This window comes from Thunnus thynnus, chromosome 21 (genome assembly GCF_963924715.1).
Source record: "Thunnus thynnus chromosome 21, fThuThy2.1, whole genome shotgun sequence".
Classification (NCBI taxonomy): Eukaryota; Metazoa; Chordata; class Actinopteri; order Scombriformes; family Scombridae; genus Thunnus; species Thunnus thynnus.
In genome coordinates this window covers 3,712,469-3,736,661 of record NC_089537.1, presented here as the reverse complement: position 1 = coordinate 3,736,661, position 24,193 = coordinate 3,712,469, and the positions used below count along the sequence as shown (strand labels likewise).

The 24,193-nt window shown below is 38.2% G+C and overlaps 1 protein-coding gene across 4 annotated transcripts in view; it reads right to left on the bottom strand.

The window, feature by feature from the left end:
- Nucleotides 1-3,690: 3,690 nt before the first annotated feature.
- map7d2b (MAP7 domain containing 2b) overlaps nt 3,691-24,193 on the bottom strand; it is a 37,021-nt gene continuing 16,518 nt past the window's right edge. The window contains exons 6-17 of one of the 4 annotated variants that reach the window (XM_067578056.1): nt 23,249-23,338; nt 18,666-18,755; nt 17,084-17,202; nt 15,084-15,157; nt 14,768-14,976; nt 13,367-13,505; nt 12,611-12,791; nt 11,652-11,756; nt 9,925-9,988; nt 9,140-9,284; nt 8,347-8,624; nt 3,691-7,026 (exon numbers count right to left, since the gene is read on the bottom strand). In XM_067578056.1, coding sequence (XP_067434157.1) covers nt 8,354-8,624; nt 9,140-9,284; nt 9,925-9,988; nt 11,652-11,756; nt 12,611-12,791; nt 13,367-13,505; nt 14,768-14,976; nt 15,084-15,157; nt 17,084-17,202; nt 18,666-18,755; nt 23,249-23,338 — 1,487 coding nt within the window. In that variant the 3' untranslated portion in view covers nt 3,691-7,026; nt 8,347-8,353. The remainder of the gene's footprint in view (nt 7,027-8,346; nt 8,625-9,139; nt 9,285-9,924; nt 9,989-11,651; nt 11,757-12,610; nt 12,792-13,366; nt 13,506-14,767; nt 14,977-15,083; nt 15,158-17,083; nt 17,203-18,665; nt 18,756-23,248; nt 23,339-24,193) is intronic. The other 3 variants (XM_067578057.1, XM_067578058.1, XM_067578059.1) reach the window with 3 other exon arrangements.

The following is a 24,193-nucleotide window of genomic DNA, read 5'->3' as shown; positions in this document are numbered from 1 at the left end:
TCACTACAAGACAACCAGTTTACCCCACTTTACATGCTGGTCTGGAATATATAACTCAATCAGTCTCATTGATGGATCAATCCACATATCCAAGAATTTACTGCTTCAGCTAAAACTACATACAGTGCAACAAAAATACATATGCAGTTACACAAAATACAAACAAGACGTAGCAAATACAAATTGTAATGATCACTCTTCAGAAACTGCTTCAGATTGGAGTCAAAATAATCCCAGTTATGATCCAGTTTGAGTTCTGTGTGTTACACATATTGATCCCCTGAACAGATAAAGTCTGAAAACTCCCCACATAAGTCTGGGAGATATCTCAACTTAATTTGAATTCAAATTTTTGTTTTTGCACGAAAAGTTTATTTTTAAGTCATAAAGTAAGGTAGATGATAGCTGCGACATTAGCCTTTGAGTCATTGACTCCAGGTGGCAAGCTGTCTCTATTTCATAACGAGTTTTGTGTTTTTTATGCATAATGATGACAGTCTTGCAGGTGGTGCAGGTCTTTTATTATTCTTGCTTGATGTTTCAGGTCTGCATTTTGCAGGGAAATGAAAAGCGTGAATCGACACCAAGCTTGAAAAAAACTTGATATTTGATTTTTTTGTCCGTATCGGCCAGTCCTATATCCACAGCTGCACCCTGAGTTACTGATCTAGAAATCCTGACAGGTTTTCTCAGGTCTCTGAGCACCAGCAGCTTCAATTTTGACATTTATAGATCAATTCACAATTGGAAAATGTAATAAAGTTGTCAAAATGAATATATATTTTATTTCTTAAGCACATGGCAGTGGTGCTGATCTTACTGGCTTCCTATGAAAACATTTATTGTAGCTTGAGACCATGAAGTTGTACAATAACTTTAATGTGAGAAATCTATGAACACATAAACATATTTGAAGTTAAAAATGGTGAGAAGTTATTGATGAGATTAAAGATTTACATTTTTTAAATGCGAAACTGAAATATATATATTTTTATGCTTACATGTTTGCCAGGAAGCAAATTTGGCCTGTATGAGATAGAAAATTGTTTATGTTTTTAGAATTGTATATAAAATCTCATCAAATCTTCCACACTGAGAAAGATGAGTTTATGTCTCTAGCAAGAGCAAGCAAGGAATCTCTGTCTGTCTGTATGTATGTAAGTTTGTCCTTCGCATATCTGGAGAACCGTTCATCTGATCTACTTCATACCTGGCAGGTGGATTGTTTATTTGAAAAAGCCTGGCTAGAATTAACTTTCATTTGAGGCTCAAGCCGTTCCACTAACACAGTTTAGCCGAGTCAAGTCAACGCTAACTCTAGCCAGGCTGGAATAACAAACAGGCAACTTGATAAAAACACAAAAAAAGAAGGTTCAATCGATAGAAACCTAATAACTAGGGCTGCAACTAACAATTATTTTCATTATCAATGAATTCACAGATTATTTTCTTGATCAATCGAGTACTCTTTTTGTCTATAAAATGTCAGAAATTAGTGAAAAAGGTTGAAGGTGACGTCTTCAGATATCTTGTTTTGTCTGACCAACAGTTCAAAAACCAGGAATATTCAGTTTACTATCATGTATGACAAAAAAACATCAAATCTTCACATCTGAGAAGCTGAAACCAGCAAATTTTGGGCATTTTTGCTTAAAAAATGGTGATGTATCAGTTTTTGAGTAATGAAACAGATCTGTGTTTTGGACTTTAAGAGTTTGCATGTCTCAGATTATCTTGCAGTTTATGTAGCTCTGTGTTTTGTTTGTATTTGGCCTGCTGGCATTTAAGGCCTTCTTGAGCCTACTTGTGTTTTCTGTGTTTTTGGTTGTTTGTTTGCGCTGTTTCCCTCCTGAGGGCTGTTCCATCAACGCAGCTAAAGAAAGCTGAGCTTACTTGAAAAAGCCTGGCTAGAATTAACTTTCACTTGCGGCTCAAGCCGTTCCACTAACACAGTTTAGCCGTGTCTAGTCAATGCTAACGCTAGCCGCTAACTCTAGAGCGGTGTTCTTCTCAGCAGCAAAACAAACCCTGCTGATTAAACTATAATGAAAAATATAGGGAGTCTTCACCAAAAAACCATCCATGTTGACAACTGTTCAGAAAAGCCACGGAAACACATAGTCATGGTGACAGGACGGATGAAGGACAGATGAAGGACAGATGAAGCAACAGAAAAGAGGAAGATATGAATGTTTATAATCTGCGTTTCACTGGAAGTGTTGGCAAACAGAGTGAACTTAACTTAACTTTTATTCAGCATGTTTTATTTTGTTTTTAACTGGTCAGGTTGTAGCTTTGTAGAAAATATCTTAATTTTCCACTTTTTATTTTATTTTACTTGTTCCACAAAATGTTTTATTTGCATCTAATGAACTCATCTTTCTCAGTGTGGAAGATTTTATATACAATTCTAAAAACATAAACAATTTTCTCATCTCATACGGGCCAAATTTGCTTCCTGGCAAACATGTAAGCATAAAATAATATATATTTCAGTTTCCCATTTAAAAAACGAATATCTTTAATCTCATCAATAAGATATTTCTATTTATTTAGTGCATCCTTCAATCCATCAACTATACCTGCTTATCCTGAGCAGGAGGGTTTGAGCTTTTCCCAGATGAAATTGGCCTTTTGACTGGGCCTCAACATTAGATTGACATAACCCGGTTGGTAATCCAGCCGTGCAGACTATACTTTATATGTTTATACTGCAGCTGAAGCACTTCAATGTCCTGTTAAAGTACAGCAGATTGTACAGAGTTTGCTATTTCTGTGTTATTTGCCAAGAATGATGCCACATAAAACATGAACTAGAGTTTTATTGTGTCCCGCTGACAGATATTATAAGTATGGAAGCTGATTTTTGAACTGAGAGAAAAATTCTCACAGTAAGTCAAAATGATACGTCTTCTTTTTAAAGTTGAACTTATGTCACAGGTCAATTTTTACTTAACAAAGCTCCAGACTTTTGATTAAATGTTACAAAAAAAAAAAAGGTAACCCAAAAATTATGACTTGTTAAGTCAGAAGCATTGAATACCAAGAAAAAAAATGATATGATACATAAAATTTTAACATTTTAGTCAAAATTTTGGCATAAGTCAAATGTTATTTCAATCTTTTCTTTCCTGACAGAAATAGGTGTGTGTAACCTGGGTCATGTGTTAATATCAGATTTTTTAAAGTTCAAACCTGTCTTGATAAATATTATGATCTTTGGTTCAAATACTGTATAAACAGCAATGTAACTGTTCTTGGTTGGAGTCCTGGTCCACTGAAACACCTCAACCACTACTCGTCTTCTTCAGAGTTTAAGAAGGGAGGTGAGTTATGATCAGGAGACTATTTATTATTATTATTATTATTATTATTATTATTATTGCTTTCTAATAGTTGCCAAACGTTGGCACATTGTCAGGACGCTGTGAGTATTTGTGCTTCTGATGTCTTAATAGTCAAGCATTTTTCACTCCCAGTTTTTGCAGATCAGTTTTAATTCCAGTGCAGCATAAATTCAACACACAGTGAGATGTAATTATAAATAAGTGTCTGCTTTAAGTCCTACTCTACATTTGTAATTTCACACTTGTTATCAATGTCAAAGACTAAACATCTCATACACTTTTTAAACATTTCCCTTCATTCATTAATTTACATTTGTGAATTTATCCAACTCACTGACACAAATGGCTTGATGAAGTTTATTGTTCTTTTTCAGCAGTTATCCATGCACCACATCTACAATGATATATTCCACCAAGCTGCAGTGTCACAGAGTTTAAGTAATATTAGGATAAACATTATGTCCTTTATTTCTCACTTCATATACAAGGGAACCCAGGAGACCCTCTTACAATGAGATTCAGCAGATTCTGGAGGAGTAATGATTTAACACGGAAAGAAGGAAGCCGACAGGAAACGTAAACCGAAACGCTGAAGTTTTGCCGCAGTGGCATGTAAATACTTTTTTACCTCAATGTGACACTTTAGAGCAGCAGTAGAGCCCTTTTTCCACAGCAGGAAACTCTCTGTGCACCCAGATCCAATTTTGGTTCTTTTCCCACATTTCCTATCTGCCAAAAAGTCCCTGTGACTAAGGTTTTACTTTAAATCATGGCCGCATTAACACACCAGCTGACTTGTCACCTTTAAGTAAACAAATTCACATATTTATATGGGAGTCTGCGCCATAAAAGCACAATATAAACTTAAATAAGGAAGGTGTTTCCACTGAGGACACTGAATATCTCTGGAAATGTGGGAGGTTTATGATGGCCTTAAGTTTATATTCTGTGATTTCACACATTATATATGTTGTTTTTGACTGTCTTTAAGGTAAAAACCAAAATAAATTCACTTTAAAAACTAAAAGAATTTAATGTTTTTAGAGTAGATATATGTAATAGATAATGTGGGGAGATCAAATTTACAAAAAACCTAAATGAAAAGTTGAATAAATATGTGATTTTCCAATCCATACTACACATTTTGTGTTTTTTTAAAGGCATACTATGCAGGATTTGTCAGTTGGCCCCTCCTCCCCGGCTCAACGAGCGAGAGAGAGAGAGAGAGCAGCAGTGGTCGAGCGAGCTACAAAGTGAAAAAAAAGAGATCGAGCGACGCTGGCGAGAACCAATAAACACGCCCACACCTCCGCACAACCCTGCGGGAAGGTGCCGCATTGCCGGATTTGATGTGAATGCAGCCAAAGCTTCATCCTGTCTGTGTGTGTGTGTGTGTGTGTGTGTGTGTGTGTGTGTGTGTAGCTCAGTCAAACAGACACACAGACAGCAGAGGAGAGAGAAGCGGGGGAAACACTGAAGCACATTTAAAAAAAAAAAAAAAAAAAAACACAGCGATGTAACCTGGTCGCTACGTTTTTATAGTCCCGACCTCTCACCTGTGCGCTGTTATTGGCTGAGAGCTACACACCAGAAACGCCCAGAAACGTCCTGACGTCCCCACTTCTAGCGGGTCATGAGTGATGATTGAGAGGGATTATTTTTCTATGAGTCTATACATTGTTTGTTTGTGTTTTTTTTTAAGGAAAATTCTGCATAGTATGCCTTTAAGGTTGATTCTAATACTTTTTTGTGTGTCTTTCTATATGAAAAACAAAATGAATTTAGCATTATCTCTCTATACCTGCCATCAGATCATAATGTAGGGAGATATCATTAAATATATATATATGACTGAACAGTTCAATAAATAGAATGTGATTCTCCTGATTTTTTTCAGAAAATTGCAGAGTTTGGTTGGTGGTTGGTCAAAGTTTTCTTAGGTTTATGGGCTTATTACCTCAGTATTTCTGAACTCGTGACTGATCATCCACAGAGTAAAGCTGCGGCACAATTTTCTTCACATTCTTTCCCCTCACTTCCTTCTAATCTTCTTCCACTTCCTTCTAATCTGTCTAATCTTTGTGGCTCTTGAGGTGCAGCTGAGAGGCATACACAGACCTGCTCAGGAAACATTTCTTCCAGGATGTTTTAGTGGAAAAGGGCCTTTAAACAGCAAAAGTGCACATGCTGGATGTAACACAGCCAGAGGTCAAAGCACAGAGGATGGGAGGATGTTGACTGCACAGAGGTTTAAGGCCTCAGAGGTGATGAGCTGCGAGGTGATGAACGCTGTTTTAACACCAGAGTCTGTTTTGTGTTGGTGAGGTATTTTTTTTGTTTTTTTTGTTGTTGTTGTTGTCGGGGGGAAAATGAGCTATCTGAGTCCGTATGAGGTGGAGATACAAGCGTCTTCAGAGCAGTGAAACACACAACTACTGTAAGTGCACACTCTAAACTGCAGCTAGCGTGGTTACAGTCAGTGCCAGACAAATACACAACATACTGTGTCAATATTTTCCTGACCTGTGGATAAAAATACAGGATATATTTTTTTAACCCCTTCCCCCTCCCCCTCACAGGTATTTGTTTAAATCCTTGCTGTGGATTGTTTCTCCTCCACAAATTGTCCAGAGACGAGCAGCAGAGAATCCGAAGCTATAGGCTACGTGTTACGGGTCGACAGCAGGGTTATAATATCGGTTGTTGATGGTTTCTCCAGCGTCAGGATGACAGGAAATCTACAGCAGACTGGGGTTTTATAGTAGTAAGAGTGGCTGTCAGCAGTAGAGCAGGTCAGTGGTGAGATAAACACACAGTAACCATCAGAAAACACTGACAGAAAGAGAGAAATTCCCACACACTGTAGAAGTACACAGCTACAACCACAGCCATTAACAGCTCAACTAGCTAGTCCTCACTGAAGATGCTACACAGGATTCACACAACAGTGTCTGTTTCACGGCGTCTCGTCGGGATAAACTGCTACAGAGCTGCTTCCCTGTCTCTACGGCGACAGACTCCACCGCCCAGTCAGATCTATTTACAGAGTTTTACAAAAGCGGGGATGAGAGATTAAAGCGGATGACACTCGAGTGATATTTTGCGGTGATGCAGATGAGCAATATTGGCTTCAACGGGAACAGATGTAGGCAAGACGCATCGGTGCTGATTTAAGAAGGCTGCAAGGAGCTTCTGTGAAAAAATCTGTAAATGAAAAGCAGTTTGATGTGTGCAGATCTGGGCTGATATTGACCTCGAAATAGCATTTATAGAGTTTTATTTTCCGGTTAAGTTTTAGATGCATAAACATAACCATGACATTAAGTTTATATAGTTGCTTCACTTTCCTAAACTTAATGTTTTCACGTGACAAACATGCAAGAATGATGTGAACTTCTGTCTCTGTCTCACAATCATTTCAAAAACTAAACTTACTGTAGTAATATTTTAATTTTTGTTAATAACTGAGTCTGTGAGAGTCAAAATTGCCCATCTGCACTGCCTCAAAACGTGTCCAGAAGCGTAACAGTTATGTGCGTTTGTGGTTTAATACAGATGAGAAATCAGGTGTTCAGCAGTCGTTCCTTGTGGAAATGATGATTGTTGTAGTTGCAGACGGAGGTGATGGTCTAGTGGTCTGTTTCTCCTGGTTCCTGTTTACACCGAACCTGAAAACCTCCTGAAAGACACAAAGTCAAAAACTGAAAACTTAGTAGAAGTTTAAATCTACAATATTATCAATAAAAGCTTTGTAACATTTGTTTCTCTGTATGTTTTCATTTTATGATCAAAATTCTGCAGCTGCAACATGAACACCCGGCTGATTACACACATTTAAAGCACATAAAGAACCTTCACTCAAGGGTTACTTACTAGCTCTTTCCAGAGCTTTCAAGCCTTCCGCTGGAGTTGTCATCATGTGTCCTGAGTATGGAACTTCAGTCACGTGATAACAGGTGGTCGTATTTGGGGGAAAAACATGTGGATGGACAGAACGACCACCTGTAGTCATGTGACTGTCGTGTGGTGACAATTAAGCCGTCTCCATGACAACGGAGCAAACTCAGTCCGATGATTAAGATGCAGCTGTGAGGGAAAAGCCTCTAAGTGGACCTTCGGTGAATTTTTTTTTGTCAAACCAGAGTTTTAAGACTTAATTCACCAAATACATGTGTAAAGATTAAATGATTACTTGATCGACGGAAAATTAATCAGTAACTAATTTGACAATCGATGAATCATTTAGATGCAAGAATGGCAAAAATTCACTAGTTCCAGCATCTCAAAAGTGAATATTTTCATTTTTTAAATTCTTTTATGATATTAAACTGAATATCTTTTGGCTTTAGATTGTTAGTTGGATTAAAAAAGACATTTTAATTAAATTTTAATAAATCACAACGGGCTCTGAGAACTCCTGATGAGCCTTTTTTACTATTTGTGGACATTCTGTAGAAGAAATGATTAATCCATTAATTGAGAAAATAATTGAGATGAATCGTTAATGACATTAATTTCAAGCCCACAAATTAATCGCTACAAAAACAATTTGTAACATATGATTTAATTTATATAATGTCATTTTGTCAATGTTTTAAACCCACAACTCAGTTAACAAACAACCTTCCAGAGTTATCAGATGAGCTCGATGCTTTTAATGCTACTTAGTGTTTCCTAGCTACGGTTGTTAGGCTAACCCATCTACAAATATAATATGATTTGCTTGTTTTGAAACTTGCAAAATGCACTCAGAATCCGGCCCAATCACCGCTGGTCGGAAAAAACATGACACACTGAGATTTTACCAAAAATATGTCGAGCAAATACAGCTTCACATCACAGCAACAAACTTTCACTAACTAAACTTTAAACTGCATCTCTGTCTTCTGTTTTATGTCTTTTTCTTAACGTCTGTCCTCAACTGTCTTGCTTTTGGTTTTAATTTATGGCTGCAGTGATGAAGCAAAAGATATTTTTGTCACTGTGGACAAACTTCTACCTGGCTACTAGACGTCCAGTTTGCTGGGACTGACGCTGTGGATGAGCTGGGAGGATTCGCTGGAGGCGGCGCTGTACCCTTGGATCAGCAGGTTCTTGTTGAGGTCGCCGACCCCGCTGCCGGCCTGCAGCTTGGGGAAGGGAGGCGATTCTGCGCCCTGTCGCTGTTCTCGCCCGTGAGCGTCCAGGTCCATCAGATGCTCCAGGGGGCAGCCGTCTGTTCCCTCAGTGACCGGAGAAAACTCCTGAGCGCTCGCCTGCTCCTCCCTGGAAACCGGACTGATGGAGACAGATGGAGAACTTAAAGAAACAATGATGACAGAGATAATATTTAATTGATTTCCGATTTCAGTATTTAATATTAATTAACAATACTGAGTCATTTTTTCCTCATTTTTGGGTCGTACATGATACAAAATCAGATCTGGATGATTCATAAATAAGAATTTTGTATTTGAAAGTTCAAATTAGAATTTGTGAGTGTCACATGACAATAAATGAATCTTTCTTCTTTCATCTGAGACACCTCATACGTAATTGTATCTGTTGGGCTGAGAGACACTGGCAAGGGATGACAATGAGATGCAAGACTGGAGAAAAAGAAGCCAAAAAAGGCCGACTTTATTGGTATGTGGGGAGTCAAAACCTGGCAGACACACTGAAATGTGAAGAAACGTACAAACAGCATGAAAAAGAACAACAAAACAGCTTCTTCTGTTCTACTCTGCACGTCTTGAGTCGATGCTTATTGTGAACTGAGCCTGAGACGGCAGGAAACATCAGAGAGGTCTCACCTGACGTCCATGGACTGGACTCCGTCGGACAGCTCGTCCACAAAGCTCTTGTTCTCCAGAGGTCCCAGCATGATGACGGGGGCTTCAGCAGGAGTCGGGACGTCTTCATCCAAGCCGACAGCAGGCTCTGCTCTCACGTCAGATGCTGCGAACAGGCAGCGTCAACGGAAAGTTATTTTACAACAGAGGAGCTGCAGGTCTTTAAGCTCTTGTAATCGAATGGGTGGTCATATAAACAGAATATATTTATGGATTATGTTCAGTAAATGTGGTGCAGTAAGTGTGTCTGTTGGTCACAGATTGGATGATTCGTTGAACAGATTTTGTGACTTAGTGTTTAGTAACGGAGGAATCAATGTGGTTTATTCCCACTATGCTGATAAAACAGTTGTAATGTGCTGTAAGCCGCTGTGGGTCAGAGAGTTCATCAATTGCTGCAGTATTGTGTCGGTGTTATTGGTGTTACTGCCAATAACCATGAGGAGGCGCTGCTCTCCTGCCTGACGAACACTGCTGAGTCACACTGCAGCTGAGACGCATCAACATCAGTTTTATACAAAACTAATTATGTGACGGAAACCAGATTAATAAGGATTAAAAATAAAAATTTGCATCCAAATTAAATAAAGACAGAAAGAAAGACACGACATAGCAAAAATAAAAAGTCAAGGATTGACAGAAATTAAAGATATTAAATTGCTTTAGTGCAGAAAATGAAGTCATCAGACAGATGAGAGGATGTTTGGAAGTGTTCAGGAAGGTGTTTGTGTCTATTTAACATTCACCTGCAGCACTAGACGGAGTGTCCACTTCACTCTTCCTTGTTCTCTTCATGATTTCCTCAATTCTCTGTTGAAACAGACACAAACACAGATGTGACCGATGATGTCGTTGACGAACAAATCTCACCACAACGAGGAACATTTAGCAGCTGTTCAACGTTCACTCTTGACTTTGGATTTAGTGTCCTGGTGCTTTGGATCATATCACATGATTTTTGCTTGGTTGTAATAGAATTGTAGAGTCATAATTTCCCTTTTTTTAGAGCAGTTTAAGGACGTCTCCTCATGTCGGCTTAAAAGCTGAGATTCAAATTTCCTTCTTGACCTTGAAAACAGCAGCTGAGAAAGTTAAGATAAAAATTTCACCAGAAAAAAAGAAAATCTGAACATCTAAAATAAAATAACAACTGGGCAAACTCCACCTGCTGATGAAGATCAGATCATATGTGATAATATCAAAAGCAGCAGGGAAGCTACTGATGAACTTTTGATTGGAGATCGTTTCTGCTGTTTTCAAGGTCAAGAATGAATCTCAATTACTGCTCTGGTTTCTAAGAAAGAAACTAAAAGTGTTTCATTTTTTATTATTGTCATTTTCACCACATTCAAAAAAGGCCATGTGATGAGTTTGATGTGAATCTGTACAACAATCTGTAATTTTTTAATTTTAATCCACTCTAGACGACCTTGAGATCTATTGGTACCAATCATGTCATGCTAGCTTGTTGGGCAGGAGGCTGAATAACGCTCCAAAGGCTTTTCAAAGGGAAAAACTGGCATTGACATTTTCAAAGGGGTCCCTTGACGTCTGACCTCAGATATCTGAATGAAAATGGCTTCCATGGTTACCGACGAGTCTCCCCTTTACAGACATGCTCACTTTATGCTAATCCCATGCAGTTTTTTGCATGCAGTATAAATGTATTGAATATTTCTGCATTCTGGGTCCCTAAACTGTCTCAGAATTGCATTAATTGAGTCTGACTGGAAAACTGAGACTCTTGTGGATTCAATGAGCCCAACTGTATTCATGTGTGATGATGTTATGTCATTTCATTATAGTGAGACCATTTTTTGAAACTTGACCTCACTTTATAAAATGACCTTTTGTGACCTCTAGGATCATCACAGCCTCATGAAACTTAACAACCACAAACTAGAGACCGAGAGCATTCAGAGGACGTTTGGCTTTAATGGGTATGTTAACAATAAGGGGGTTTCTGAGCAATTTCCAGAACAGAAGTGCTCACCATCCAATCTCTGAAAAATGCAATTCTTACAGAAATCTCCAAATGTCAAAAGTTTTTGATTCACAACATGAATTTTTCTTTGATGTTCCTCAAGATCTCGGTGTCTTAATGTGGTATTTTGGAGGGATTTTTGACCATTTTTATCAATCCTCGACTGGTCAAAAATGGTTAAATTTTGCACCAAATCCATGTAACAAATAGTATCAACCCAAAAATTGCTGCAACAACTTGTGAGATATTAATTGAGCAGGTGGATGACCATCATATACTTCCATCATAATGTTATAAACCCTTATACACCATGAACATTCAAAATTTGAATAGGTGCCTAACGAAACACAATGTTTATTATAGATTTATGAGTAGAAACACAGAGACACACAGTGCTGAGCTGCATCTCAAATGAATCTTGATCCCCCTAAAAGAGACAAACTTGGTCTGTGGTGGGTGTGTGAGGGTTAAAGGAGATCTGTTTGGTACCTTCTTCCTCTGCAGTCTCTCCTGCTCCTCTTGGATGTGCAGCTGCTCTCTCTCCAGTCTCTTCCTCTCAGCTTCTCTTTGGGCTCGCAGGAAGGCCTCCTCCCTCTGAAAAACATCCAGTCACTTACTCTCTCTTTTTCTACAGTCTGTATGTCTAAGTCCGTACCGTATTCAAGGTGTAATTTCCACTGTTTTAATCCATTTTTAGAGTTTCAGTTTGATTTATTTATCATAATATCTCTTACTGTCCAATCACCATTTTTTATAACATCATGACAGAACAAACAGTAGTTCTTCTTTATTTCTGTATAATACCAATATTTAGAAAAGCATGATAACCAATGTAATCATAATTTGTTATTTGCTAGAAGATGGTGAATTATATAAATGAAGAAAATAAAGAAACATTTCTACTTTTTGGGGTTTCATGTAAACATGCAGTTGAATAGTAATCTGACTTTTTTTTTTAGTAATAAAGGCTTAATTACTGTATTTTAACTGTATTAAAATAAGAAAAATACACAGAAAACAGAGTGAAGTGAAAGAGTTTCAGTTGTATTTGTAATATTTTGTATAATAATCTCTCCTTTTATCCACTACGTTCCCTGTCTGAAGTCTTTTTCTGCAGACGTGTAAAAAGCCCAGAACGTTGGTTTTCTCAGAGAAAATCCTGCTGAAGAAATCAAGTTTCTGTAATTCTCTACTTTGATTACATGACATTTAAGAAATCTGATTACTGCAGAACGCTGACTCTGTTACTCCAGTGCATATAAACACACTGACTGTAGAAGCATTAATTTGTTAAAAAATGTTTTCCCTTTTCTCTGTTGAATCACAATTCTTTATATTTTTGATGATTAGGTATCATTATTGCACCTGAAAACTTGAAACATGATTAATTGGGGTTTGTGAATGAACGTCTCAACATTAATGTGATAATTTATTGACATGACGTTTACCTCTTTGTCCAGCTGATCCTGCATGTCCTTCCATCGCTGCTCCTTCTGTCGTCTCTCCTCTTCCTCCCTGCTCCTCCTCTCCTCCTCCCGCCTCACTCTCTCCTCCTCGGCCTGTCGTAACGCTCTTTCCTGCTGCTCTCTGGCCTCCTCCTTCCTCCTCTGCTCCTCCTCGGCTCTCAGTCTGAAGGAACACATCAAGTTTGAGCTGTACGGGCCACCGTAGAATACAACTAGCATGATTAAAGAATATAATCTGACATATTTTTAACCCAGTTTCTAGAATAATTTGGTTTTTTGATCACTTTTTCCCGAAGCCCAAGATGGAATCTAAACGTCGTCTTATGTCCCAACTAACAGTCCACAAAGATTTTCAGTTTATTGTCACAGAAGATGAAAGAAACCAGAAAATATTCACCTTTAAGAAGCTGCAAACAGAGAATTTTGGCATTTTTATATCATCAAAATAGTTGGCAATTAATTTTTTGTCTATTGACTTATCGTTGCAATATATTTTGCTAATTGTTTGTCGATAAAATAATTGTTTTTATTTGTGAATCGATGAAACACAATATTAAGTTAATTGTAAATCAATAAAACAACATTTAGTTGTCTATATTAACAATGTGAAGGAGTTAATCTGGTTATTATAAATATTTCTTCTGTTTTTCGTAGCAACCGACTAAAAGAAGCTGAAATGATCTATAACATTAGTCCATGTATGTACAGTATATATAACATATCATCAGAAACACACACCTCTCCTCCTCCTGCCGTTGTCTCTCCTCCTGCTCCTTCTGTATTCGGGCCAGACGGCGTCTCTCTGCCAGCAGTCTGGACGCCTCCTCGGCATCCGTCGTCCCACCAACACTCCTGCCTGTGGGCGTGCCAGGAGACTCTGTGGTGGTGGAGGATGGAGAGAACAAAGACGGTTCAGTAAGGAGATGTATGCATGTATGCAGTAACGTTTGTTAAAAACCCTTTTGGCGGTGAGAGAAAACGGCGGTGAGGTGAGTTTCTCATTGCAAGAAGACAATTAAATGCTCCAATCACAAACTAGTTACATTTTAGTGTTTAAAACTGTTTAATAATATAAAATGAAATAAAGCAAGATCAGCACCTTTTAACAGTAAGAACATGATTGTAATGATATAATAACAGGATTTCTGTAGTTTCCACCAAAAAATGTAAAATTTAAAGACCTTTTTAATACCACATAGAATATAATTTAATACCTGTTTCATGATCATACTGGTCAAAGTGTGATGGGAAACCATAATGTTACTTATTAAGAACATGAATTTACATTTATATCACATTTTTGTCACTACTTCCCAGATATATATAACAATGATTCCTAGTAATATAATTTATTATTATTAGCGTAATAATGATTCATTTAAGTTTTTGCTATAATCTTGACTTGTCACGTCTGCAGCACCAGTCTTAGACCATGTCCACACTGAGCCAGTTACATTTATAAGCAGATCCTTTTCTCTGCGTTGTGGCCCTTCATCCAGACTAAAACAGAGTTTTTCTTCCCCAAAAATGAATCTTTTCCAAAAATGCCTCCAGTGTGTAAATCTGAAAACGTTGGCTTGGCATCGTCGTGTGTGCGGGGGAGACACTGTTACTGTCTACTGCAGGCAAGAGGAAACATTCAAGACCTTTGTCTTTGCCTGCAGATCTGCAGATACTCTGAATAAATCAGAGGGGTGGATGTAGTTGGTTCTGTTTTTACCAGATTGGGTGTCTGCGTAGCCAGACATCTTCACACATATTTCATAAATTTTGGGGCTGCACACGAATGCTCCGTGCAGACCCTCACTGACATCATATGGACGCAGATGCAGGAAGTATAAACTGGGCTTCGATGTGTAAAACTTGGTGTCTCAGGACTTAAAGGCAAATATTATAATTACAGGGTGGATGTTTTTGTAGTTTTCTATTAATAAATTCTTCTTTTCAGAGGTCTTTGTGGAAATGCAGCTGAAAATTTGGATTAACTGTGACGTCTTTGAGGATGATGCATCCGTTTGCAGCAATACAGAGTGTAAAAATGACGACTTCAGTCAGCTTATGAACTAAATCCTCTGTGACAAGGCTGATAATAAACACTCAACAATGTGCTCACAAACACACACAAACACACACACACACCTGCAGTCAGTTCTCTGCTGGTGGATTTGGGGATCTTCTTCTCTGAGGTCTCAGATTTGGTGGATTTCCTCTCCAGGGTGCCATGACCTTTGACCTCATTGTGACCCCTGTCGTCATTGCTGGGGGTGCTGGCCCTCTGCCGGTGCGGGGAGGGGGGGTACTGGCCGGGGGAGCAGGGAGACTGGGCCCGACTCCTGTTTGATCTCACCCTGTAACCAACACAACCGCATCGAGACACCTGAAGTATGAGCAGGATTGTGTGTGTGTGTGTGTGTGTGTGTGTGTGTGTATGTGTGTGTGTGTGTGTGTGTGGTACCGTTTCGGTGTGGCGGGGCCTTTGCTGTTGGCCCTGAAGGAAGAGCTACGGGCCGGTGTGTTCGGAGTCTCCCCCTGCAAGTCACATTTTACAAATATTAATAATAATATTAATATATGTTGCAAATAAACAATCAAAAATGACTCAGCAATGTTTGTTACACACAACTGAGGAGGTGGTGCACAGGGCTGCAACTAACGATTATTTTCATTATTGATTAATCTGTTGATCATTTTCTCAATTAATTGATTAGTTGTTTGTTCTATAAAATGGTGAAGAAGTGACGTCTTCAAATGTCTTTTTTTGTCCACAACCTAAAGATATTCAGTTTACTGTCATAGAAAACTAAATAAACCAGAAAATATTCAGATTTGAGAAGCTGGAATCAGAGAATTTGGACATTTTTTTCTTTAAAAATGGCTCAAAACGATTCATTGATTATCAAAATAGTTGGTGACTAATTTATTAATTGACTAATCGTTGCAGCTCTAGGTGCACCATTCTGATATCAACCTCTTAAACTCTTGATTTTCACAGAAAATTGTCAGTTTTACACACTTTTCACCAACATTTTGGGGGAAATCCACCTTTTTTTAACCCAATTTTCCAATTTCCCAAAAGTATCTTTGGAAAGTTTGAGTTCTCCACTAGAACTTAAAATGACTTTCAATGTGTTTCAGCAAAGAGCCACTGAATCATCCAGCAATAACTGACAAGAACATTAATTTTTAAACATGAGAGTAACTACTGTAAAACATCGAGTCCATTACTGAGAAGCCTGTCAGCTTCATTAGAGTCTGACATGAGAATGAAATCTTCTTCCTGTCTCGACAAACATCGATCCATCTTTCCTGTCCGATCCTGTTCCTGCGACCGTCGGCATTACGCTCGTATCCTGCACAGATCTCAGAACGACCTCCATCTCTCGGACTGAACTGGCTCCACATCGTGAAAACAGCTTAAATTTGTATGAAGTAAATATAAAGTGCTGAAAGGACTGAAGCCTATAAAACAATTGATAGATCATAATCATTTCACTAAGGCTCATTATTATCAGTTTTTACCAATTTCTTCTGATGAAATACGTGATTTTTCAAGAAAGAGGTGATCAGATTAAGCTAATTTCTGTCTGGATTTTATCTGCAAACCAAAACCAGTTTGTGTAGTGTTTGCTGCACAAACTGAAGTCGTATTGTGATGAGCACTGCTCAGAGTGTTTATGGTAATAAAAAGTGAAGAACGGGAAATGCAGAGAAACGATTAACAGTCGACCTACAAATGCAAATGTCATTTTTAAAATCTGATATTATAAACAATAGACTTCTGAAAATGATTTGGAGAAAAAGAGAAGTATAAAAACCTGCTATAACATGAATTTTTCCAGACTTCTTCCAATCCTGAGGCTCGGTTTTACAATCTTAATTTTGATGACACAATAAAAAAATCTTCCTGAGGCTCCTGAGCTACGTCGGCACTTTAACTCTGCATTTTACTACAAGAACTGTGCACAGAACAGGACGAGGTTTTAGTTCTTGTAGTGCAAACAGCTAAAGATTCTCATAGTATATTCCTGTTGATGGTAGAAAGACTGAAAACATCTTAATCCTCTTCAGGAAAGAAACATCTGACCACAGCAGCAATAACTCCATCTGTCAACAAGGATCCAGGAAGGTTTATGTGGAAATGTGGCTTCATTCTGAAGAAACAACAGCAGTTACAACCGCTGGTCTTGTGTGTGTACAGTTATTCTACAGACGCATTTAAAGTAATCGACACACACAGAAAGACCTTTAATTCTGCAGTTTACAGCTGCAGACGTATATAAATCTGTGATATTACCATAATAAACAAACCGGCTCACGACACTTGCTAATGTGCCCTTTAAGTCCTGAACACTTCATTTATAATGAGGTTGCAAGTCTCTGTTGTTATGTGTGTGTGTGTGTGTGTGTGTGTGTGTGTGTGTGTGTGTGTGTGTGTGTGTGTGTGTGTGTGCTGACCGTGGGTGTTTTGGCTTTGGACGTGTCCTCGGGGAATCCAGCGATGCTCCTGCGGTTGGAGGAACTTCTGTACGGTCTGTGGTTGTTGGAGGAAGCTGTTCGATGGGACACAAAAGACACTGACGAGTCACAGACCGACACACACGAACAGACGGAAAACAACGACATAACAACACAAACACAGAACGAGGGAATCAGAAAGTCCAAATGAGTGAAGAGGAACAATCAAACCTCTCAAAACCTCCATAAACCAAAGAAAAACATTAATATTTCAACCTGTCTGCAATGTTTCAAGAATTTTCTAGAAAAAATGGCACTTCAGTCAAAAAATCAGATAAGTTAGTATAAATTAGATGCAGGTGAAATACAAGTGAATGTTTAGATTTAGAACGTTGTCTCTAGCAATTATTTTTTAACCATATTTTTGGGTTTCATACATTATTTATATTTGTTTATTCTGTGTAGAGTCTCACATTAGATAAGAAGCAGGACAGGTTGCTGACACATATAGACATTCACACTCACACCTACAGACAATTACAGATGTTTACTCTTGTTTACATTTATGGCAAATCAGCACCATAAAACTATGCAGAATTAGCTGTTAGCAGTTCCTGTTTTTAATGGATGTATAGATGACTATCACTGGATCACTTTAATACTGAAGAAAACTTAAAAATGTGATGATTCTTCTTCTTTTTTTCTATGATTTCTAAGCAGATTTATGGATGTTTATTTGTGACGATAATAATATCCTCCAATAGTGTAATTCACACTGAATCGACAAATTAGAGCCGCAACAATTAGTCAGCAGAGCATTAATCAGCAACTACTTTGATAATCAAATAATCATTTTAGTAATTTTTTAAGGAATAATGTTGACCATCTGCTGGCTGCTGCCTCTCAGGATGTCAGACATGACAGTAAAGTGAGAATCTTTTGATTTTTGACTTTTCAGACACAACGAGACATCTAAAAACGTCACTTTTGGGATTAGGAAATTATCATTTATATGTAATTTTCACTGTTTTCTGACATTTTATAGACAAAACAATGAATCGATTAATCTGGAAAATAATCGTCGGATTAATCAACAATAATAATAGTTTCATCCCAACTAAAAACATGTTTATTATGCCTGTATGTTCAGATTTGACTTTGAGGAAGAGTGTGAATTTCTCACACAAACTGCAGCAATTAGGCGCTAAGTGTTTTTAAGTACTTTAATTGTCTCCATGAGCAGCGTGTCACATCTGCTGCTGCAGCTCCAGCTGCAACCAAACTATAACAACTAACATCTCGTTGTTTTTTAGATACTCAGCGTGCACCTGTCTCTTTCACCTCAGGCTGTATCTTTGCCTCACATCTCACAAGTTGAATGTTTTATGTTGATTTTCCCTTTTTCCTCTCCCACAGAGACCTGGATGGTTTAAAAGAGCTTTTAAAATGATAAATATACCTTTAGAGCAACTGCAGGTTATCTGTCATTCAGCAGAGAGTGACGGAGGTTTTGTGCTTTAACATGTTTTGCATCTTAGGTTTAAGAAAACACTGATAAATCTGATCTGCATGTCTCTCTCACCTCTCTCTGGTGAGTGGAGGGCAGCTGAGGAGCTGGAGAGCTGTTTGTTCATTGGTTGATCTGAAGTGGGTGGAGACAGGAAGTCACCGACTGACAAAAAAAGACCAAAAACATACAAGTCACTAACACAGACACATACATGACACTGAATAAATGCACCCACAGCTGCTTCTGCTGTATTGACTGATGATGTAAAAGTCACAAATATATTCAATAAACGTCCCGATAACAGAACAAACACCCGGCACACGACAAGCACAAAACTGCCAGCTCACACAGAAAATAATCCAGCAGATCGATGAGCCATGCAGGCCGCTGAATGAATTAACCTTGGTGATGTAAGACAGAAATGAAGCAGCAGAACAGAGAGCAGAGGCAGACGCAGCGAGTCTGTCTGCAGCCTGCTTCATCATGAAATGGAGGATGATGATACGGAGGGAAGAGAAGCCTACATACCAGCGAGTACAGACATTAAGACTCAGTGTTACTGGATTACTGTGAATTACAGGATTAAGATGATAGTTGGATTTAAGGTTTTTACAAGGATCACAGTAGTACAATTTACCCCAATAATCTGAGTTTACAGGATGTGTTTGATTCAGATTAAAGGCAGCATGTGGAGTTTCTGACCTCTAGTAACACTAGAGCTGGACAGGAAGCTCATCTCAGAATATTCTTCCTGTCAGTCAGATGCTCAGTCGTCTGTTTGAGTGAATGTGGGGCATCGAACCACAAAACTGTTTTATTTTGTGTTTTATTTTGTGTATGTCTCTTGAAGTTTATTCTGTCATTAACATCTGCCCAGGAATTACTCATTTTTTGTAATTTTTTTGACTAAATTTGGCACATTTAGACACTTATTAACCTTTTTTAAAAAAAATACGGTAAATAAAAGAGAAAGAAAATAAAAGGATTTTCTTGGCATTCATTGTTTTCCACTCTGAGAAACTTCATTAACCCTCCTGTTGTCTTCCCGTCGACCACCTTTGTCCTCCCGGGTCAATTTTGACTCGGAAGAACAAAAGTCCACAATAAAATACCCAAAATTCAATGAAAGTAGTGATCATTACTTTTACTTGCAAAGTGTGTGGTGTGGAACCATCCATGTGATTTTCAGGTAATTAGATGAAAGAAATCCATATTTCTGATATAAAAACATTTGAAAACGGGTCAAATTTGACCCGAAGACAACAGGAGGGCTAAACAGCATCTTAACTAAAACATCTAACAATAAATCTGTTTATTAGGTTACGTTTACTCTAATTTTAGTTTTAAAAACCAGCAAAGGTGACGACATGACAGCTAACGCAAACATCGTTATCATGATAACTTAAATCAGTTAAAATCTGATCATTATCTCACACAGTATGCAAAATGAAGAGAATGAAAAACTGAAATCAATATTTCACTCTACTGGAAACTGTATGATGAAATATTCAACTAATTATATTCTCCTGCTTTATTATCTCATTATTTTAGCTAATTGTACTGGTCTCTGTGTTTTGCTTTGTTGTTTTTACTGTACAGCATTTTGTAACTATGTGCTATTCATTTATTTTATGTTATTAGTTTATCTGACAGAGACAAACCTCACTGATCGATATAAAGAAACAGAACAGTAAATGAGCCAGACTGAACCTAGAATATTAATCTTTCTCTGTCATTTCTGGCCAGATGATATAAAAATGATCTTTTCAGTGTCTAATATCCTGCATCAGTGCTGGAGGCTGTTTTTTCTTCCTTATTGCACAAAGTAGAGGAACTTCAATATTAGAAAACAAAGCTATTATATTATTATATATATTATATTGGTAGTTTAAAACTGAATAAAAGCACATTTTTTTCCAGTGAAATTCCTCTCGGGTTTAGTGCAAAGTGCAGCAGAGGTTCAGAAAAAATAAAAAAACACTGATTTCCACAGTGCCTGTATCTGTAATATGGGACATGTGTGTGTGTGTGTGTGTGTGTGTGTGTGTGTGTGTGTGTGTGTGTGTGTGGGTTTCGATCCGACTGCACTTGCTTTTTGTGTAGGTGAGGTCTAATAAGTTTCACAGATAGCTACAGGGTGAATGTCTGGTATGATGTATGGTTGTGTGCGTGTGTTTGTGTGTGTCTGTGTGTGTCTGTGTGTGTCTGTGTGTGTTTGTGTGTGTGTGTGTGTGTGTGTGTGTGTTTGTGTGTGTTTGTGTGTGTCTGTGTGTGTTTGTGTGTGCAGAGGAGTGGGGTGTTTTATAGACTGGGCTCCCTCCTGAGAATGATATGTATGCATCGCTAAACACGGCCCTGGGCCTGGAAGACAGGAAGTGGAGCAGCCCTTTGTTGTGATAGGGGTGGGGAGTGTGTGTGTGTGTGTGTGTGTGTGTGTGTGTGTGTGTGTGTGTAAAATCGGGTTTCCAAACCAGACACTCATTAGCCACAAAGGAAAAAATAAGTGGAAATATGTGGAACAGCAGCACTATTGTTTTTCTCTGTTTTTTGTCTGAGTTCATACACTCAGTGTGTTTATGTTCAGTGACTTAAGGCTTTTTAAATTCTCTTCCAGTCTGTTATTGCTTTTAAACATCAGTTTGATTTTTCTTTCGTACTAATGAAGCTTTTGTTAATTCACATCTTGCAGGTTCATTATTTTTCCATAAACAACAAGTCTTTGCAGTTGTTTTTGAACATCACATCACTGAAGATGAATCAGAATGACCAAATACAGCCACATTAATAAAATCTGATCTGTAATTGGACATAATAAGTACATAAATATCAGGCAGATATATAGAGGAGCAGAGAGAAGTCATCAGCGTGACATCTGCTTGATATAAATGGCAGCAGTATTTCAGCTTGGATTTGCATTTTTAAGTATTTCTTGGCAGCTCAAACCATTATATTCCTTCAGCATATTTATGAAGTAATGAGGTCAAAAAGAATGATTAGATCTGAGGTATTTTTGCCAGTTTCAGAAACATATTTCTGCCTCCGCAGGTCTGTAAACACCTCCAGATCTTTGCACTGGTGTCGGCCAACATACATGCAAGTGACATTAATCTGTGCACCAGGGGCTGAGTCACGCTCACCAAACCAGACAGAAACAGAAACCTGAACTTCTACCATAGAAAATAATAAAATACAATAAACCGTCTGTGTTCTTTCACCATCTGGTTGTTTGTTTTAGCTGCTGGATATCCTTTCCTGCATTTGTTTGACACAATGGATTGTAGAGAGGTTTGAGTTATAGTTGAGATTCTGTAAGATATAGGTTTGTCAGTATACCATTTTCCCTCCATTTATACTGTGGTGAAACATTCTGATGCTAACAATACTGCCAACCATTTCAATTACTATGATTATTGCTGTCTTTATTAGCAAGTTTGACTTTGATAAACCCCTAAAAAACTGCATTTTTTTTACCAGTCAAATAGAGACACAGAAGGACCAGAGAACCAGGCTTCTCTTGTCATGACTTGCTATGCTAACATTAGCTAGTCCACCTGATGATATGCGGGCTAGTTTACGGTTAAGTGAATCCAAGTGATCGACAGGATTTTTTGGTTCTTTCACAGCTATTAACAGCCAAAACAAATCAGACAATGCAGAGAATCTAAAATAAGAGACACTAAGCTGCATTTAAAGTCATTAAACTTTAAACAAACAACCTGCTTTTGTTTGTGTTTTTAGAGTTTTTGATGTCATTTTGCATTTGCAGGCTGCAGCAATATACAGTTTAGAGCTGCAATGATTAGTTAGTTAATCAATTAGTTGTCAATTGTTAATCGCCAAGTATTTCAATCATCATTTTGTGACATTTTTTAAGAAAAAAATGTCCATATTCTCTGATTCCAGCTTCTCAAATATGAATGTGGTTTATATATATAGTGAACTGAATATCTTTGGGTTGATGGCTGTTGGTTGGGACAAAACAAGATGTTCAAGGACGTCACCTTGGGCTTTGGGAAACAGTGAGATTTTTCACCATTTTCTGGGCCAAACAACTGATCGACAAATCGAGAAAATGACAGACAGATTAATCACTAATGAAAATAATCATTAGTTGCAGCCCTAACATTGATCACTGTTCAGTTTGTTTGGTTCAATTAAATCCAAAGCGATCATCATGTGAAGTGATTTTATTGTATGTATAGTGGTATTTCAGAAAAGTCTGATGATTATCATGATAATACTGTATTTTTGGCCACAATAATCGTAGAATTAAAATTTGATACTGGCACATCTCTACTGCCAACCTGTGTGAGGTCGTAGATATATCTGCTGCATGTCTACAGTATATAAAGATGTCCTCGGTGAAGCATGTTTTCCTTTTCTTAAACGCCAACATAACTAGAAAAAAATGTCAAGATGAGTGAATGAAAATGAAGCAGCTGATGACTTTTACAAGGAAGTGTCCACAACACTGCGTTAAATTCACCACCACGCACAGAAAACACATTTAATAAACACACTGCAGGACGGTATCACAGCCAGTGAGACAGTACAAAGACGTCCACAACGCATGCAGACACAGGATCAGCTGCAGGTGAAAGGTAGGTGTGGTGGGCGGGCGGTATAGGCGTGGCACACAGAGATGTGGTCTGTACCGTTACGGGATTTGCGGGCACTGGAAGCAGCAGGAAGCTCATTGGGCTGAGCGGAGCCAATGGCAGGGCAGGGCGGGGTCTTAGGGTTACCTGGGCAGCAGGTGAAGCAGAGCGGAGAAAGCAAAGCGTTACACTCACACACTCGCATGTAAACATACACTCATACGAACACACCTGCGTCAATAACACATGACAGATCTGACACACACACAGGTAACAACAACAACGACTTCCATTCACACATACTGACAAAACCAGGACAGAAACATCTGAGATAAACCACAAGACTCCCAGCAGGAAGTCATCAAAACCTCCATATGTTGGACAAAACAAGATTCTAGATGCAACATGAATGTTACCAACATCTTACCAAACATTATGCAATAAAACTGCAAGTAAACCAAAGCTACAAGTGTAACGCTTCAAAAAGCATATTTTCAACATATGAAGTCTAGTACAGGATGCTGTTGTTAGGTGGTTGACAATAACAAGAATAAAAGGCGCCAGTATACTCCACCAGAAGAGCTTGTTGGATGGTAGAATAGCTTCGGAAACCCCAAAGTCAAACCTTTCAAACGTGACAATAGAAAGAGCTGCGTAGGGCCATTTCTGTAACTTTCCACAACCATCAATCTGACATTCACACCAACTTCACACCATGATTGGCCGGGAGTGCAGAGGTGAGAAAGTAAGCAGGCTCTAAAGTCCTCTCTCAAGCTCTCTTTTCCATTCATTATATGATATTTTTTGTCAACAACCAAGCGTAACACGATGACTGTGCCATGTTATCCCCATATTTATCCCAATATTCAGGCTTTCTGCCACTCGGCGACTCACAATTCTGCCTTCCAATTAAGGGTGGAAACCACAAATCACTTTGGTAATTCATTTCATTTCAAAGATTCATACTCACTGATTTGTTCTCTTTTTTCATTGGCTAAGTGG